This window comes from Protobothrops mucrosquamatus, unplaced genomic scaffold, assembly GCF_001527695.2.
Source record: "Protobothrops mucrosquamatus isolate PMUCROS unplaced genomic scaffold, P.Mucros_1.0 scaffold597, whole genome shotgun sequence".
Classification (NCBI taxonomy): Eukaryota; Metazoa; Chordata; class Lepidosauria; order Squamata; family Viperidae; genus Protobothrops; species Protobothrops mucrosquamatus.
The window spans coordinates 195,671-216,528 of record NW_015386896.1 but is presented as its reverse complement, the minus strand read 5'-3'; the positions used below and the strand labels follow the sequence as shown (position 1 = coordinate 216,528).

The following is a 20,858-nucleotide window of genomic DNA, read 5'->3' as shown; positions in this document are numbered from 1 at the left end:
GTCATACTTCAATTAATATGATCCAGTATGCAGAAGCTTTTTTTTTTTTTTACAGATGTGACTTGGCTTAACTGTCCACTAATTACTTTAAATGTACTGAATAAATGACTCATGAATTCTAGGGTAACATTTATATATATATATATATATATATATATATATATATATATATATATATATATATATATATATATATATATATATATATATATATAATATATATATATATATATATATATATATATATATATATATATATATATATATATATATATAGTATATATGAGCAGGAGGTTGGACTAGATGACCTCCAAGGTCGCTTCCAACTTTATCATTATTATTATTATTACATGGTAAAAAATATTCAAATAAAAGGAGTGTTATTAATAGTAGGAGGAGAAATGGAAAGATATTCTGACTAGGAATTAAGCAACAATAAGTTCAATACATCTAGAAAATCCGAAGTTGGAAAAGGTTTAGTTAGGGCACAACCATGAATAGGGTACAATCACGAACATGAATTCATGGAAATCCACTCCTAACTTCATGGAAGGGAATAATGGAATAGGGCAGAAGAATAGATGAATAAATTATCATCGAGCAGTATTTTAAATATTTTTAATGTCTGGTGACTCTCACAAAGGAAAAGAAACAAAACTGTTGTGTTTTGTGGCAAAAATAATATGCAGAGAAAAAATAAATGTTGTAAACAATGTCTTGAGATTTTTGTTTGATCTTATTTTTTTAATATAAAAATCAGTTCTTTAATTAGTTACTCCTCTCACAAAACAGATAGTAAATCTGTTTACCTTTTTCAAAAGAGATATTTCATACATTATTGACTGTATGATGATTTGGCTAGAATATTTCTTCCTTCCACAAAAATTGTGTAGTTTTATCATTTTAAAATATCAGCACAAAATATTGCAGTCTTATTCAAAATTGTTTCCCTTTAAATTTAACAGCAATTTGGACTGTAATGAAACAAAAGAGAGAAACGCTTCTTTTTCTCATGCAGCCAATAAGAAATGTTATGGAAAATTGTGTTAACTCTTGCAAATCCCTCTACAACTATAAACGTATAAATGAGATTGTGCCTGCTGTTTTAGTCAGGTCTGTGAACCTCAGAGCACTAGGATATTTATAAGAAAATTCCAGACATAGCAGCGGAGCCATGATCCATATCACTCGAATTTTCCAGTCTTTGTCCTCTTGTCTTTAAGGAAAAACAGAGGGACATAAAATAAAAACTTGGAAGAGCACAAATCATTGTTATGATTCGTTACAATGGATTATTTGCCTATTGCTTTATACACCAGTTAAGTTCAGCTTTTATTTTTTAAAAAAAAAATCATTATTTTTTTTTCTTTACCACCTCATGTTCATAGTTAAAACAGCAGCTTTCCTTTTGCAACACTATCCTTCCATCTTTAGCTTCTTTCAACAGAGAAAGTGTGTGGTTTCATTAAGGTGCCAGTTAGCACATTTCTTGTTGTGGGTCTCTTGGTGCTTCCATTTTGAAGTTAAGCCTGTTTTCACATGTTTATAACTTAGTGGTTAAAAAAAAAGCCAAATGTTACTAGAGTTCACAAACTAATCTTTGTACTGTATCTATCTGTGTGTATCTGGGGTGGGGTGGAATAGGCAGAGGAGGAGTGGTATGAAGATCCAGATTTCAATAAATATTTAGAAATTAAGGTAAACATTTAATGTGCATGTTTCCATATGTTTTCCTATTCTTCAGATTATAAGGGTTAGTAATTTTTGCAAAGTTATACTTGGCTAGTGTGTTAATGAGGAGGATTGCAAGATGGTCAATAACATCCTTGCAAATGGCACATTATTCTTAATTAGAATTTTAATCTCAGTAAATGTAAATAAATGTTGTATTTCTGGGACAACAGTTGTAAGGTTTTTCAGACTAGATACATACTGGATTGCTCATAAGGCTACACGTAAAGTTATACAAGCAGATTTCTGCTTTCACAATGTAATATTTTGCTTTCACTCTCGTTTTCTCTCTAGCGCATTCTCACAGCCTGCCACAGAAGATGCCCCAATCCTCCTGAGCAGATAGATAGTCACCAGTGCTGCTGGAAAGTAAAGGAGGAATCCATTCCCCACTTTAAATATGCACATATATATATATATTTGGACTTCTACTTTTCTGAAGGCAAGCATTTAAAAGGTTTCTCTTCCAAAAAGAAAAAAAAGAAAGAAAGCCATACATGTATAGTTTTGGGGCACAGCTGGTGGATCAGAATAGATCTTTAACAATTATTTTATTTCACACTTTACCAGAGCTTAATAGAGCTGTTGGTGGTTTGACAGTATATATTAGAGCCAGACATATCAATTTTATTTTTTTTCAATAAAAGATTTTGTTCATTATTCAAAATGAATGGTATTTTATGTATCTGATCTTATCCTAATGCAGGGGTGTCAAACTCAATTTCATTGGGGGCCGCATCAGCATTTCGGTTGCCCTCGGGGGCCTGGGTGGGTGTGGCCAGGGTGGGTGTGGCCTACTGGGTGGGTGTGGATGGAGTGGATATGGCCTATTGGGTGGGCATGGCCAGCTCTACATCATTTGCGTCAAGGGTGCCTGTGGGGGCCTGGAGTGTGACAGATCTGAGGGTCTCTGGCAAAAGGGGGTGGGACTGGGGCAAGTGTCAAGGCATGGTCCACTGGAGGAGCCTCACTGCCTGCTGAAACCCCTCCCCCGGAGTCCATCAAGCCGGATATGTGAAGTAGGTGAGGGCCATTTGCTGGCCACTTCCAGGTGATGGTGCATTTCTTCATTCCTCACAAAGGGTGACAACTCCCCAGGATGCACCCAGGGGACAGGCCGACATGGCAGGGGCTGGTTCCTCGCTGGTTCCAGACGGCCTTGTGGAGCTAAGACTGAATGCGTTTCAGCATAGATGACCACCACAAAATTGTACATTGGCTCCGTCTGGTCTGGGCCAGGGCCAAGGCAGTGGGGGCCATTCCCTCACTGTTTCCAGGATGGCTTCACGGGCCACATGAAACCACTTTGCGGGCCGCATCCGGCCCCCGGCCTTGTGTTTGACATAATAATAATAATAGTAAAGTTGGAAGGGACCTTGGAGGTCATCTACAGTAGTCCAACCCCCTGCTCAGGCAGGAAACCCTATACCATTTCGGACAAATGGCTGTCCAGTCTCTTCTTAAAAACCTCCAGTGTTGGAGCATTCACCGCTTCTGGAGGCAGGTTGTTCCACTGGTTAATTGTTCTAACTGTCAGGAAGTTTCTCCTTAGTTCTAGATTGCTTCTCTCCTTGCTTAGTTTCCACCCGTTGCTTCTTGTCCTGCCTTCAGGCGCCTTGGAAAATAGCTTGACTCGCTCTTCTTTGTGGCAGCCCCTGAGATATTGGAACACTGCTATCATGTCCCCCCTCGTCCTTCTCTTCATTAAACTGGACATACCCAATTCCAGCAACCGTTCCGTATATGCTTTAGCCTCCAGTCCCCTAATCATCTTTGTTGCTCTGTCCTAATGTCTGTCCTAATAGACATGTCTGTCCTAATGGAATAAAATTGTATATGAACCCAGTGTCATAAAATTTTATTTTAAAATTGTTAAAATTATATTTCAAAAAAGATATTAGCAAAAAGCACATTGCTGTATGTACTGCTGCTGATTCAGAAATAGATGCTCAGAATATTATTGGAATATCTTCTGGACAGAGGGTGCCAAGCTTGTTCCAGAGATCTGTGGAGCCAGTTTCCCAGCTTAGGAGTCACAGCTCCAAATATTCTTACAATCACTGGGACCACATTGTTCTTTATTTTCTACACCCTGTTGAGTTCCTCCTTCAGGGCCGGTACTTCTGCAGTTTCTCATACCCCTTCTTCCTGACATTGGTATCACTTGGCAACACTACATCCCTCACCACTGCTGTCTTCTGGTCCTCGTTTACTACCACAATGCTTGGTTGATTCACCAGTACCTACCTGTCTGTCTGGATCTGGAACTCCACAGGATCTTAACTCTGTTATTCCCCACAATCTTCTGTGTAATCGGACGTACTCTAGCCCATGCACTATGCAGATATTCCTTACACAATGCCAGCTACTGTTTGTGCTGTTCAGTATATGCTATTCCTATCTGCATCTTATATCCTGCCACCATATGTTGTTCTATCTCTGAGGTCCTGTGCACAATCTGCACATTGGGTCCTATCTAGTGTAGTAGACCACTGCTATCTGATGTTTAGAATCTGTTCTGCTTCTATGATCAGTGCCTCAATGCTGTCTTTTAGTCCAGCCCTTTCCAGCCACTGATAGAATTTCCCAGTGTCAGCTATGGTACATCCCATTCTTTTTCTTTGACATTTCCTCTGCTTGATCTTCCTCCTATGTCAGCTGCTTGCTGCCTCAGGTAATCTCTCAGCAGCTCATCTTTGAGTGCCAGACCCTCCCTGCCCTCTTTCCATCTGGTGTACTGGTTCTAGGTGTTGGACTTGAGGTGGAAACCTCTATACATTGTGACTACATTGTAACTAGCTGTTTCTCAATTAGTGTTAAAGCAGGTCTTCTGTCCAGCCATAGTTCCCTCATAGAGTTCATATATCTTCTCTCAGTAAATCTACCATTGTAGTAAAATTCCATCAGTTTCAGGTTCTCATATCTCATCTATATATGGTTGGTTAAAATCTGTTGCTTAATTTGTAATATTAAGTTTATTACTTTTGCTTTCTTGTCTGATGCGATAGATAGACAGACAGACAGACAGACAGACAGACAGAGTGTGTGTATGTGTGCGTGGAGAGAGAGAGAGAGAGAGAGAGAGAGAGAGAGAGAGAGAGAGAGAGAGAGAGAGAGAGAGAGAGAGAGAGAGAGAGAGATTGCTGCCCATTTTAAATAAATGACTCAGGAGAAATATACATATTGGCCAGTCACTCCATCTTAGCACACATCACTGTCATCCCTTATAACAAGCCAGCTGGAAAATGAAAGCCCTTGTCACCTTAGGGTTTAAAAACAAGCAGACTCTGCAACCAAACCAGTCAAATGCTAAGACCAATAACAACGTGTCATAATAATAAAATAAAATAGCTATTCACTAGAAACTTAGTTTCCATTTCCCTGTTTGCCTATTAAAAAAGGAAATGCTATGGCATAGAGGAAATAAAAGTATTTTCTAACAATGATGTAGTACTAGATATATTGATCTAAAAAAAATAAGAAAAGTAGAATTAAGGCTTGACTCAGCTTAATGCTATGTATTTCAAAGTAACTGTGTGCTTTAGTGAACAGCCGGGGTTCTTGTTATATGCCTAATAATAATTAATTTGTCAAGGATTTCTGTGTTGGAACTAACTTTATGCACAGATAAAACTACCTGGTAACATTAGAACTGATTTGAAATGCAGGATTCATGGCTCGCATCATTTGCTTACATTGCGATATATCAGGTTCTTGAAAGCGACCGAAGCAGCAGAGCCTTTTCAGTGATTTATGAAGTGCTCTTTAATGGTAGCAACATTTGACATTTTCACTATCCTTGGCACCCACCCTACCCCAGCCAATCCAGTGTATGAAAGATTAGGATTCTCACAACCTCTGCTGCTCTCAGTCCTCTGAGGTAATGCAGGTCAGGAAACAGAAATCCAGGAATACAATTTTATTGTTATAAGGTATAATAATAGACTCCTGAAAGCCCATCAGAGTTTCTCTCTGCCCAATCTTATTCCAAACAGAATCAAGGCAGAGTTATTTTGAGTTTCTTTCTCACATTGTCTCAGACTGAGTTGTCATTTCACTTCCTTTAACAGTTCTTCCATTCCATTATTTCTACATTCCTTTCCAGCTGCTTTTCTGATGATTAAAAACTCAAAATAGAAAACTTGAAATAATTTATCTAACAATTGTACCTCTTGCAGTCATATAGTATAGAGGTATTTGGCTAGAGGATTCCACTCTTTCTCCATATCCTCTCCTTGGGTAAACTCAGAAAAGATAAGAAAAACCTAACTTCATTTTACAAGAAAATACCAAATGTAAAAACATTTTTGAAAATGTGAAATGCTAAGTAAGTAATGTTCAGTATTGAAGAAAATAAATACAAAGCTGTTTAAGTCACAGTATAAGATGGTTTCAAATTAATTAAAAATCAGAAAGAAAATACAGTTTCTGGTTACATCACAAGATGGAGATAGTATGCTACATTTAAAAAAAAAAATCTCTGTAAAGAGGTTCAGTAGGATTCAAATTGTTACAGATCGCAAAAAGTTGCTAAGTAAAATAATATCTTCATTCTCAACCTGAAGTATAAAAATAAGAAAGCTGACTATCCAATTTTTTAAACTTGTATAAAGAAACAAAACTATAACATAATGAAATTATAAGACTTGGCACCACACGAAAAATGATTTTGTTTTGCTTTGTTTTAAATTTAGATGTAACATCTACTTGAAACAACTGTTCCTCTACTTTAACTTTCCAAGACTTCCAAGACTTCATAGTTTCTTGGAAATTCCTGCCTAAGGTGGAACTTAATCAGAGGCTTTAAGGAATATGTTAATCTCTATCTTTTACCAGCCATAGCTCATAGCTTCTCTCTGAAGCTATGTTTTGAAAGGAGCACATGTTTTCTATCTGCAGCAAAGGAAGGAATTGGGGTATCTGAATCTGTGAGTATATGATAAAAAGTATCTGCCCTTATAGAAATGTGTATTCCATGCCTAGCTGGCAGTCTGCAACATTGTGAATGTCTGGCAATGTCTTAAAAACATTATCAAAGAAGGAAAGAATATCCCTAATGGCATCCAAAGCCTATTTGATCACCAAACCAAGCCTGAATTCAGACTGATGTGAGGCTTGAAAATGAGCGTTCTTCAAGAAAATCTGGGGGTTTTAGGTTTTCTCCAAGTATAAATGCAGACAACTGACTAAATAGTTCTCTAATGAACATATAGAACAATTTTATTCAGAAGATATACTTAATGACAATCAGAACCATCCCCCTGAGGCAATCATATGTTTATCATAGACTCCTCTACCTAATCCCACTAACTTTAATTAGTTACGATGTACATGAGATAAGTACCGTATAAGTGGTCAGCCTTTCTATTTTTGAACTGTATGAGAGAATAACAAGATTTAAAAGAATAGCTTTTATAAAGGCAGTACATTATAAGAGGGAATTGTTTAAAAGCTTGATCCTACATCAGGGGTGTCAGTTGCATCATGCAGAGACTGTGCTCACCCCAGCTCCAGCAATGCAAAAAAAGTTGTGATATGTCGCAACACGTTACGTGACGCGGTGAGTTTGACACCCGTGTCCTACATCATTCACACCACTGTGATGTGTCAGAACTAACCCTTTAAATAAGGGTAAAATTGGTGAGCAACATTCTAATTTTCTTCTTAAAAAACCAGTTTGATTGACATTTTAAATTTGGATTAAAATAGTAGTATTGATCACCCCATGGATAACTTGTGAAAAATATTGACTGTAATTTGGAATATCAACAAAATTTATGCTAGAACTTTTTTGCTGTGAGATTGTGTTTTTTTGAAAGAGATGTTAAAGTATTTATGTTTCACTCTCCAATGAGACACCTATGATTAGGGTGGGTTTTTTTCAATCAGCGTAATTACTGAAGCATATCAACAGTCAGGTTTAATTTTTGTATCTGAGGTTGCCAAGAATTATAAGTGTCCTAATTATTTTCTAACACACAGCTTAATTCCCTCTTTGAAAGCTATTGTAATTGAACAACCCTTTCTAACTGATTAGGATTGGGTTAGGGTTAGGATTAAGAACTAACATTTCTGAAACTCAAGAGGGATTCTTGTATCTTTTTAGTTTAGTTTAGTGGCTAAGGAGTGGTGTGTTTATTTTTGTATTTGTGTATCCCATTATACACTACGTTCTTGAGGGTTCTTCAGCCTCTTTGGCTTTTTGCTCTTTTTTTGGATGCCTTTGAGTCATTGTGGATTCCTGGCAACTACTTGGACAAGCCCTAGTGGACAATCACATAAATATGAGCCAGCAGTGTGCTGCAGCTGCCAAAAAAGCCAACACAGTGCTAGGCTGCATTAACAGAGGGATAGAATCAAGATCACGTGAAGTATTAATGCCACTTTACAATGCTTTGGTAAGGCCACACTTGGAATACTGCATCCAGTTTTGGTCACCACGATGTAAAAAAGATGTTGAGACTCTAGAGAGAGAGTACAGAGAAGAGCAACAAAGATGATTAGGGGACTGGAGGCTAAAACATATAAGGAACGGTTGCTGGAATTGGGTATGTCTAGTTTAACGAAGAGAAGGACGAGGTGGGACATCATAGCAGTGTTCCAATATCTCAGGCACTGCCACAAAGAAGAGGGAGTCAAGCTATTCTCCAAAGCGCCTGAAGGCAGGACAAGAAGCAACGGATGGAAACTAATGGAGAGAAGCAACCTAGACTAATGGAGAGAAGCAACCTAGAACTAAGGAGAAACTTCCTGACAGTTAGAACAATTAACCAGTGGAACAACCTGCCTCCAGAAGCAGTGAATGCTCCAACACTGGAAGTTTTTAAGAAGAGACTGGACAGCCATTTGTCCGAAATGGTATAGGGTTTCCTGCCTGAGCAGGGGGTTGGACTAGATGACCTCCAAGGTCGCTTCCAACTTTACTACCTGGCTTTGTGCCTAAGTTAGAACTAGAACTCACAATCTCCCAGCTTCTAGCCCAGTAGCTTAATCACTACATCAAACTAACTCTCCTTTTGCATCTTAGTGATATCTAAAGGGAAGCACCATAGTGAGATTTTGAATTTGATTTTGCTTTATAAGATTATCCCAATGCATCATTATAGCACAACAACCCTTAGCACTGTCTTGTTTCCAACTCTGGGGTGCCCACCAAATGTATGGGGCTTCAAACTACTCTAAAACCCAATCAGCTTAGCTATAAAATAAAAACTGACCCAAGAAAAAGAATTAGACATAACTTTTTTATTACATGACCCAGCATTTCTGAAAATTCTATGATAAATTTTCTAAATAGAAATGTCCCTCCATACCAAGCATACTCAATGTAAAGCAAAACAACACTTCTGCATATAGAAAACTGATATATCTAGGCAAAGTCTAAACTTAAACCTACCGGTATCTCTGCCACATGCAGATTTTTTTGTGTATGCAAGAGTATACAAGAATGTCTATAAGCATACAGGTTCCCAAAGCAACACAAGATAGTTTAATCCAAATTCTGTACTGGGGCCAGTCACTCTTTCTCAGCCCTGGGAAGCAGGCAGTAACAAGCCATTTTTGAGAAACCTTGCCAAGAAAATTGCAGGGACCTGTCCAGGCAGTTGCCAGGAATCAAATCACTGACTCAAAGGCCCAATAAAACAAATCTTTGCAGTACCACAGCTAAAGTAGAACCCTCCATATTGGCAAAATTTATAACTCTGCGGCTTAACATAATTAGCCATTTGTTTTGAATTTGAACATTCATATTGTCAAGGGTAAATCTTTCAGTGAATTGAAAGATTTATTCTTCAAATAAACGGCAGAAATATATTCTCAATTTACATATTATGTTAGGTACATTAAATAAACAATCTGCAAATTCTGTTCCAGATGTTGGAATAAGTTAACCGTTTTTATTTTTATCATCTTAATCCTCAAGATGTCAACAACTCTCATCTCATCACCAACCTAAGCCTGGACCTATTTACAGAACAAGTGTGTTTCCTTGATGAACTTGTAAAGTCCCCAGTAAAGCTACAATGGAAACATCAACCTCTTATTATACAGGAAACATACCACACAGGACATGCAATACATACCAACATGCTTCCAGTTTTCCTCCAGAATACACCACTAATTCTATCATCTCTAGCCAGATTCCATAGCACATACATTTTGTTCTGATCAATTAGAAAGATATGCTCAACTGATTCATTCACGAGACTAAACTATTCAGACATCAAAAACAATATACAAATTGATGCAGCCAAATGGATTTCCAGGAAGGATTTAAAGTCAGATCAGATAGAACAGGCATGTCAAACTGCCGGCCCACGGGCGACGTCATGTGACTTCGCGAATTTGACATGCCTGAGATAGAACAAGAGAACATCACTAGTTGTCACTTCTGCTTCTGCTCTGAACATTAGTTCACAGCAGAAGCTACTCAAGAGCATTACTAATAAACTACAACCCGTAACATTGCACTTTCACAGACAGGCCCATAATCACATACCCTGAGGAAGTTGATTCTCACAAGCAGCAAGAAACAATAGGACAATGAAACTAACATGAGAACTGGAGCTTTCAATTAGCCCAGTGGTGTACTTTGCACAACTGAGAAAGAAAAAGGTAAGCTGTGTGGGAAACAGGTGAGCTTACATATATCATTTGGTTTCAAAAGGTCAGAACCAACACAGTAGGTTTTTGTCAGGTGCAAGGAACCAGAATGACACCCAGAGTTGATCAAAGCGGTATATTTATTGCTATTCACCTACTTACAAGACTCTTATAGAACAGCTAGATAAGCACTCCAAGGTTTGGGAGGGCTGTGCTCTCCCTTGCTTCCTCTTCTTCCTACTCCAGGCTAGCCAATCTCTTACATTGTCTCCCTACTTCAGCTGCAGATTCCATCTCAATATTTTTCAACACATTACAACTATTAAATAATAATGTACCTACAATTTGTGCCCCAGGGAATCTTTACTGTTGCCCCACTATTGCATTCCTATATATTTGAATAATATGTCAGTTAAGCCATCCCATGCAATTGATGAAGTGAGCTGCAGTTCACAAAGAATAAAATTATAAAATAAAATTTTAATAAAATTTGTGTCATGGGGATGCAAATCCATCATAATTTGAAACAAAGCATTAAGGTATAATATTGTGATCAATGAGCTCACCGACAATCAGACCAGGACTACTGAAATACAGATTTGCAAAGAATTTATAGGAAAAAAATACACAGTCAGTGATGAATGCATAGATATATTTGCATAAGCAGAAAAACACCCTAACTCTACAGGTAGTACTCGACTTACAATAATTCATTTAGGGCCATTCAAAGTTACAGCACTGAAAAAAGTGGCTTATGGCTATTTTTCACACTTACAACCATTGAAGCATCCCCATGGTCACATGATCAGAATTTGGACACTTGGCAACTGATTCGTATTTTTTTAATATTATTTTATTAAGTTTCTATTATTACAATTCATTAGTGCTTAATGAACAATGTGTTGTCTGGGTTGATTTGTTTTGCTTAGTAATACAAGTTAAGTTCTTACTCTCTATCCCATTTTTCCAGCCATTGATAAAATAAGTTCCCTGTTTGAAAATATTCTGTATCTTCTTTTTCTTTGATTCTCAATGTAACTCTATCCATTTCAGCACACTCCAGTATTTTCTTGATTATCTCTTCATCCAATGGTGTTTTTTCATTTTTCCAATTCTCACTGCTGTTGATACATGCAATGTTAAATATACACTTTGTTTATAAATTTTTTTTGGAATTATACCTAATAAAAAAAGTTCAGGTTTACTATAAAGTCTACATGTTTCCCTAACATCTTTTCTAAGCAAGTATGTATTTTTGTCCAAAAATTCTTTTTACTTTACAGGTGATAATATGTACCAGGATTTTGATTACATTTCCAACATTTGCTAGACATATTCTTAAACATTTTTGCTAATCTGGCAGGTGGAAGATGCCATCTATAAAACATTTTATATAAGTTTTCTTTATACGAAGTTGCCATTGTCAATTTATAGTTTCTTTCCCAAAGATTTTGCCATTTCTCTAATTCTATATTGTATCCCAAAAAATTTGCCCATATTATCATTGTTTGTTTCACCTGTTCGTCTTCCATTTTCAAATTCAATAAAAAGTTATACAATTTCTTAATAAGTTTTTCATCAGAAGTCAACACCTGATCAAACATCGTCTGGTCTTTATAAAAACCATATATTTTAACATTTTTATCATACCTCGATTGCATCTGCAGTCGAGGCCACCATGATAAGTCAATACCCTGATCTTCTAACCCTTGTTTAGATTTTAATTTCCCATCTGTATTCAGAATATCCTTATATGTTAAGAGTTTTCTCAAGTTTAACTAAGTCTGGGTGAATGAATGCTTCCATCGTTGATAGCCATCCTGGGATTTTTGTATAGATTTTTGGTTTTAACTTTTCCCATACAAATAATAATGTGTTTCTTATGTAGTGGTTTTGGAAATATCTATGGATGTTATTCTTTTCATACCATAAAAATGTGTGCCATCAACTGATTCGTATTTATGATGTTTGCAGTGTCCCGGGGTCACAAGATCCCCTTCTGTGACCCTCTGACAAGCAAAGTCAATGGGGAAGTCAGATTCACTTAACAACTGTGTTACTAACTTAACAACTGCAGTGATTCACTTAACAACTGTGGCAAGAAAAGTCGTAAAATGGATCAAAATTCACTTAGCTGTCTCATTTAGCAACTGAAATTTTGGGCTCAGTTGTGGTCGTACGTTGAGGACTACCGGTATTATCAAGAGTGAAGTTATCATCTCAATTCAAATCCTGAATCTGCTGCCACCGTCTTGCTCTACCTCCTGATCTGTATCCTGGACTATTATAATAAAATTAATCCTTTTCCCCTTTGCTTGATGTTTTTACCCACTATTATCTATCTTTTATTTCCTTCCTCAGGGGAAGAAACCAAACTAAATTAAAATGCCAAAGAGTATGTTGGGTTCTCATAGCTTCCTTTTTGTTTTTCACATAGTTACATTTCTACTTCTAGCACGAACTATGATTTTAAATAGAATAATCCATTTCTGACTAAGAAAATTAAATATCTGCCTTTATAGATATCTTTCCAAACACCACCTTTGTTAGTCTTAAAATGTACTACTTACTCTTGCTCATTTGGGGCTGCCATGAAGTTTCTAATACCAAGTAATGTTGATTTAAGATATTTTTTTAGTCTGAATTGCCAAAATGTTGGATTTAGGCATGTTTACTTTGTGGAGTTTGATGGAGAATAGAAAAATGATTACAAGGTAGCTAAAGTATAATAAACTACACCTTCTGTGCTACCAAAAATGCTATTTACTGGTTTGGTGATACATGGGTCTATTCGGGAATAAGCATGTGTTTCCAGATAAAAAGATAAATAATTGCAGCATAAAGCTTTAAATACATATTTTAATGTATTCTTGTTTGTGTATCTCAGGAAGAAGTTCTCAGAGGATGCTTACGGGGTTTCTTTTCCTCTCCCATCTTAGTCTCATGTCTTGTGCACTGATTTATATGCTGTGTAAAACATGCCTTAGTGAGTTTAGTCAAATAAGTGAGTACACACTACCAGATTTTCCTGTATGTGAATCTCTTAAGTGCCCTGCTGGGAAACAGCAGTTCAGCAGGGATATTTGCATCATATTTGCTAACAAAATGGAGTTTTAGAAGCAACTGCCCAGAGTGAAAATGAACAAAACTGCTGAACATTGGGTTAGCTTCTCACTTTTTAAACATAAAATGAACATCATATTCAATCGATCCCAAAAATTCTGTTGCTAAGCAAGACAGTGGTTAAGTGAGTTTTGCCCCCATTTTACAACCTTTCTTGCCCCAGAGATAAATACAAGTAGTCCTCAACTTACGACTACAAATTGAGCCTTACATTTCTGTGGTTAAGTGAGACATTTGTTAAGTGAGTTTTGCCCCATTTTACAACCTTTTTAGCCATAGTTGTTAAGTGAATCACCACAGCTGATAAGTTAGTAACCTGGTTGTTAAATGAATCTGGCTTCCCCACTGACTTTGCTTGTCAGGTCACAAAAGTTGTTAGCATGACCTTGGGACACAGCAAAGGTCATAAATATGAGCCAGTTGCTAAGCATCTGAATTTTGATCATATGATCATGATATGCCAGAAAGGTCATAAAGATGAAAAAAGGTCATAGGTCACATTTTTCAGTGCCGTTGTGAGAATCCAGCCGTTACACTCCATAGACCACAAATCACCACAAAGCATGTTATATAAATCCAGCCAACTGTAGAACACAACTGTAAGTGTGAAATGCATCCTCAGCTAATGAATGCCTGGATGTTTGGTGACAGTTTGCACCTCCCTCAAGTGCATTCAGTGTTCGATGTTACCAAATGCCTGCAAAGAATTTGTGGTGATAACAAATTTGCTATGTTATTTTGCACATATATATTGCATTCTATAGCAGTATTTCATCTGTGTCACCTTAATTCACTTTCTGTTCTGTACCTCTCCCAAATGTATTCTAAGTAATTTTTTTTTGTTATCTTCCCTTATAAGCTTCTTTTTTTTGGGAGGGGGGAATCATCAATACACAATCCTTATATGATTTTTGGCTTATCAAATTAATATATATACCATATTTAAATAGCACATTTAAATTTAAGTTCACCCCTCCCTCACTGCCTCCCTCACTCCCTCACACACACATTTCTGGTTGACTAATGTTCTTGTACTTAGTGCAATGCCATTGGAGGTTGTGAATTTTTCTAATCCTCCCAAGAGCTCTTTGAAAAAAAAGAAAGTCATGCAACAAATTCTTACTGGAGTGTAAAGCTGCTGAAGAGTGTTTGCTACACTGCCAACTTGGCAATAGTTTTTTTTTTCTTTAATAAAAGAAGTTACCGTAGACAGAGATTCCAGATGTGCCAGAACTATTTTTATTAGGGGCCCAACTGAAAGTGCATTCAAGTGAAGTATGCATTTTCTTTCATAATTGCCAAATGTATTTTATTATATCTCAGGAAAAAGGGCACAAGAAATAAGCCTCATTAGTACATTTTTATGACTCATTAATTTTAATACATCTCTCTTTCATTAAAATTATTGTAATTAAAAGTCATTTATATCAATCTTCCCCTGATCTGGATTCTTCCAGATGTTCTGAATTACAGCTACATAATCGCTGACTGTTGTCCATCGTGACTAGGAGGGATAAAAGAAGTAGGCCAAAACACAAGGCTGGATCTGTACACTGAGAAATGTTTTAGATAGATCATATCATTTTAATTATTTATATTGGTTTTATTTTAATAATTAAAAAATGTAAAACTGTGTTAAAATCTGCTTGAATAATGAATGTTAGAAAAAAGTTACATAATAAGCCTTTTAAAAATTCTTATTGAATGGTAATAAATCTTTATTACTATCTTTGACCAGCCCATACAATATAAGAAAAGAGTAATTTAAAGTAACAATTTGTTATTAGGGGGAAAACAACAACAAGACTATTAAAAAAAGCATCTCTAATTAAAAGCGGGGTCCTTGGTACTCTCTGGTTGTTTTCTTGCAGATGTTTCATAATCAAACTAAGTAACAAGTTAAACCCAGAGCTACAAACAATTAAATTTTTGCACAATTGTTTGACTTGGTGAAAGTTTCTGGCCATCTTGTATGTGAGTGCAGAGTTAACACCTCTTAATAAGTAATGAACATACACTTTTAACAGTTTGACCCCCAGATTTAGAGATGATTGGGGAGATCAGAGCACATCTTGGGACAATATAAAAAGGACACCATATGAAGATATGAGCAAGACTTTCTACCTCCACAAAGTCTCTGTCAATAAAAAATCCCCAATTCTTCCCACCAACAGTGCTGATGGAAGGGTATCTGTATCTCTTTTTGCTTCATTTTTTGTTTGTTTTTTTTAGTTTTAAATTGTATCAATATCCTGCAGTAAAGGGCTTGTGGTTATCTACTTTTTTATTTTTTCTCTTAAGTCTTTGACCAATATTTGAGACTTCCAGTGAAAATACACTAACATTGTACTTTTCATAACACAAAAGTGTAAACTAGCATAGCTTCTTTATAGAGTTCAATGCGTGTCCTAAAATATGATCTGAAGCTGGAAGTAATAAGAACGTGAACCATTATAAAATTTGCTTCAGGCTTGATTTTAGAAGATTGGGACTTCAAATCCTATAACTGCTGGTTGTCAACAACAAAATACAGAATTCTCTCATTCTTTGCATCCATCTAGCAATCAACTACTGTATATTTTTACAGACCAGATTTGGCAGTTCTATCAAAACAAGATCTGCAAAACCCATTAATTAATAGGGGGAAAATTTACAAATGGTTTCACATTTTTACCTTTTTAACAAAATGGGACAGAATTTTCAGGCACAGATGCCTGTCTGAATAGATCAAGGTTTCCAGTTTCAGAGATAAAGATGTAGTAATTTTGGAACTTGGTTCTGTTAAAATTTTGATTTTTTTTTNCCCTTCTCCTTGCGGACTCAGGGCGGCTAACAGCCTAATAAAAACAAATACAAAAGTACAAAAATACTACCATTAAAACGTAATTAAAAGGAAATATTAATTTGGCCTTTGTTATTTTAAAAATTGTTTTAAAACCCAACTAAAAATACCCCTTAGGCCAGTCCTGCCAGCTTAAATAGCCAGATATATCTATAGTATATATAGATATATCTATCTTTCTGAAGGGTTCCAAACTACAGATTCACATTGTGGGACTCTTGTCTGAGGGAAGACTCTAGCTTAACTGATAGTGTGACAGAACTGATCCAAGGCAGATAGTTTGATTCAATATTTGTTATCCATAACTGATACACGCAGGGATCTCAATGAATCCATAATTGGTAAAATCATATTGATCAGTTGGTTTTAAAAAAAACTGCTGTTCATTTTGAATATTCAGCCTAGGTTACCAAAAAAAATATAGAAAATTGAATATAATGTTGGAAAGAAAGAAATCTCACCATTTTAATCTTGAGATGATTGCTAAGCATTAAAGTCTCTATTGTATAATTAACCTTTATAAGTGTGTGTGTGTGTGTGTGCCCACACATGCCACTTTGATGTAGTGGTTAAGGCATGAAGCTAGAAACGGGGAGAGTGGGAATTCTAGTCCTTCCTGCCTTAGGCACAAAGCCAACTGGGTGACATTGGCTAATCACTTTGTCTTAACCCTAAGAAGAGGTAATGGCAAACCATCTCTGAAAAACCTCACCAAGAAAACTTGTCCAAACAGTTTCTGACTATTGGACGTGACTGAATAGGGAAATAAATGTTTTCCTATGTATATATAGGAAAAAATAGATCAGCAAAATAAATTTATCAAAAATTAAAACACAAAAAATAATTTAAAAGGAATACCAATTTAAAAGATATTCCTATTTACTATTTTCCCCTATGGAAGACATTTAAGCCTACTTAGAAGCTGAACTATAAGTGATTATATTTGCCTTGCTATGTGATATATTTGATTAAACTTTTATTATTTACTGTTAGCTTTATCATTGGTTCATATTCTCCAAGTCTAAGTTCTCAGCTAGATATTTTCTTCCAGTATTGAGCAACATTTATTCTCACCGCTGTAAATTTATATCACATTGCGCATAATATTGATATCATAAACTATAATTAATGGATAATTCTAATTGTAATTAGTATATAAACAATATATTTGTTTGTATTTTTATTTTCAATATTCTAATCATATAAACAATAGAATGTTAATAAATTAATACTGCTCAAATATCATTGCACTGAAGCAATATAACATATCAAAAATTATAGTAGAATTAAAGGGAGGAGGAATGAATACAGACCATCCTGATTTAGAGCTAGTAAAAGGATTGCATATTGGAAGTGTTGAACTGTGATTTTTATGTCCTAGTAAAACTGGAATACAGGAAAAGATCACTGCCCTAAGACGTCTGTGTTATGCAAAATCTAAAGTTATTGTATTTGCTGTACAAACTTGAAAGAGCCAACACAAGAGATGTTTAAATATTGTGAGATTATGATGCAATGGAAAATTTAAGCTGTATTTCAGTTTAATTCTGTGAACATAATATAGTGTTCTTTACAAATTGTAAAGTGATTTTCAAAACTTCCTGTTGAATTGGGATACAGGACTAATTGTGTGCTCTGGTCAAAATAATATGTATTTAGTGTAATTTACATCGCCATGTACATTTGTATACCACTGTTCCCCATAGATAATGTTATGTTCAGGGTTTTTTTTAGATGTGTCCTTCCGTATCAGGGTTTGTTGATTTGTTGCTGCCCGTATATAAATATTCTAAGGAAATATTTTAAGAAAGTATTTAGGAAATACTTTAGAAAATATTAAAGGCAGACATTTGTGTGTTCTATAAAGTCTGTTCCTGTTTATGCTGTAATGGAGCCTGTGTTGGTAGACTATGTTATTTCACTTGAAAGAAATTCATGGCAGATCTCTTTTACATCCTTAAGAATTACCTGAAACAATGTATAATTTAACATTAAAGAGAGAACAAAGAGATAAAATATGAGCATAACATTCAGAAAACTCTTACAACATTTGTAAAATGTATATTTTTAAACCCTTTTATAGCTTCTAAGTTTTCATTCACTACTTTCATAGGTTCCAAATTCAAAGAGGAAAATCTGATCCCTCTGGGTACAAGAGCCTTGGAGACAGTTTTAAAACCATATTCCGGACAGAAGGGTAAGAAGACCACCATATATTATAATTTTATGATTTTACTCCTTAAAAATGTGATTGCACTGCATTTCATTCATTTCACATCTGTACCTTTTTCTCATTTTGAACTGGATATCTAAGTTGCTGGCCACAGGTAAAGAACCCATACTGGGTTGTTCATTGCAATTAGAATATTTTTTAATCAACTGAGATGCTTCTGGTATATTAAACTTTATGATATGCAAAGATTTACGTGACTGGGGCTAAAGGGTTTACAGTATTTCTTTATTAATGTGAAACGGGTGCAGTTTTATTAATTATTACTGAATGATGACTTTTATGTATTACAAATACTTCTTGTAGTAATGCTAAGGAACTAAGAAAGTGGGCATATGTAAGAGCATGAAACCATCTTTCGTATTTTCCTTGTGAGAAAGATTGTGATAATTTGCCATTTTACTGACATCACATGAGGTAAATTGATGTCACATTTAAAAAAAGAAAAATAAGAAAAGTTTCCTTGAAATTTATGCTTAATTTAGAGGTAAGTTTCCCTATTGTTTCAAGAGTAGTAACAGATGCTTCCAGGCAATTAACAACTTTTTTGGATTATTAGAACATTATTTCTCATGACTGGAAACAGCCTTATCATATCATAAGGAGAAAAATAGTGCAGTTCCAAAGTAAGACCAATTATCTGGAGCAGGAGGGAAGTAATCTTCAGGCTCCCATTTTTTTGCAGTCTCTAAAGCTCCCGCCCCCCAAAAATACACTGCCAAGATTTGTAGCATGAGCCCCTCTTTCTGCTTTTTTTTCTATTTTCATAGATTGAAGCTTAAAATAGCTGTGCTCAGTCTCTAGAGTAATAAAATATCTGTTTTGTGTAAGACAAAAAAAGAATGAATTGCTTCCCAAATCAAGAAAAAAGGACCTAAAATCTCACTCCCACACAGTCTAGTAATATCATTCCATTATCAGTAGTGAACCTCAGAAGCCAAAACACATTTACTGTAAGAATGAAATGAAACTGCAACCCCTGGAGGAAAACTATTTCCTACACTCTTATAAGAGAGTAAGAGATTTCTTTACTGAAAGTATTTAGGACTAGGCTGGACAGGCATTTGCTACTTATGTTTTACCTCTTTCTTTATTACACTAATTGAGATTTTGATCAAACAGACAAGACAATAGTATAAAATGACAGAGTCGGAAGGGACTTTGGAGGTCTTCTAGTCCAACCCCCTATTCAGGCACGGAACTTATACCAGAGGTCCCCAACCTGTGGGCCGCAGCCCATTACCAGGCCATAGGCTGTTTGGCACTGGGCTGCCTGAGTGGCTGGCCAGTGCATGCACATGTATGCATGCACACCCTCCCACTCTCACTAGTGTTGCGGTGGCCCGCAAATGCTAGCGATACAGTGAGCATCATACAGGCGCACACACCCCACTCGCACTAGCATTGCAGTGGCATGTGGGCGCTAGCATCACTCGAGCACTTGTGGCCCCATTTGTGCATGCACTTGCAGCTCCATCTGTGCACACATGCACGCGTGTGTCATGCCTCCATCCGAGCCTGACTCTGAGGATGACATGGAGTTCCCTGTTGAGGCCCAGGAGGGGGTGTCTGTGGCTTCAGAGGACTGTGGGGAGGAACAGGCTGAAGCAGGCCAGGGCCCTTTAAGTTTGGAACAGGGAAGGCAGAGCTCAGGCGAGGAGCAAGGCCCCTCCCCACCAGATCCCAGAGCAAGGAGAGCAGAGAGAAGGAGGGAACAATGGAGGCAGGCTCACTTGCTCGGGAGGAGAGTGTCATGCCCCACTTCACAAGGCACAGCTGGGGAGTAGGGATTTAAGGAGACACTGTGGGGTTGGGCATTTGCTGGGAACAAACGTGAACTCTTGTGATGTGAGCTCTTGTACCTGGACTCTTTGTATTTTGGATCAAGTTTGTTTCCTGCTGAGTTTTCCTTGCTGTCTTCAGTTTTGCAGTTTGCAGGTTACAGGCAAGCTGGGCGTTGAAAAGATCATACTTTGTTTGTTATCTGTTTTACTTTAAAGAACTGTTTAACTCCGTTGACTGTTTTATTGAACTTGTGCCAGCATATGTGGGGGCTGTTGGGTGAACATTGGCAGTGCTTACAAAGACAATTATTCTGACCAGCTAATTGCTTTGCCTCCGTTCGGGGCCCTGGGTCATCACAGTGTGTGTAAAAGCATCTCCACCCCACCTGCACCAGGCTGCCAACCAAGAAAGCTTGGGGATCCCTGCCTTATACCATTTCGACAAATGGTTGTCCCATCTCTTCTTAAAAACTTCCAGTGATATAGAATTCACAACTTCTGGAGGCAGGTTGTTCCAACTGATTAATTGTTCTAACTGTCAGGA

The 20,858-nt window shown here is 36.6% G+C and overlaps 1 protein-coding gene across 1 annotated transcript in view; it reads left to right on the top strand.

Moving 5' to 3' along the window:
- SLC25A21 (solute carrier family 25 member 21) overlaps nucleotides 1–20,858 on the top strand; it is a 102,283-nt gene that overhangs the window by 20,214 nt on the left and 61,211 nt on the right. Inside the window, exon 2 of the mRNA XM_015817499.1 lies at nucleotides 18,414–18,497. Within this exon, the coding sequence (XP_015672985.1) occupies nucleotides 18,414–18,497 (84 nt within the window). The remainder of the gene's footprint in view (nucleotides 1–18,413; nucleotides 18,498–20,858) is intronic.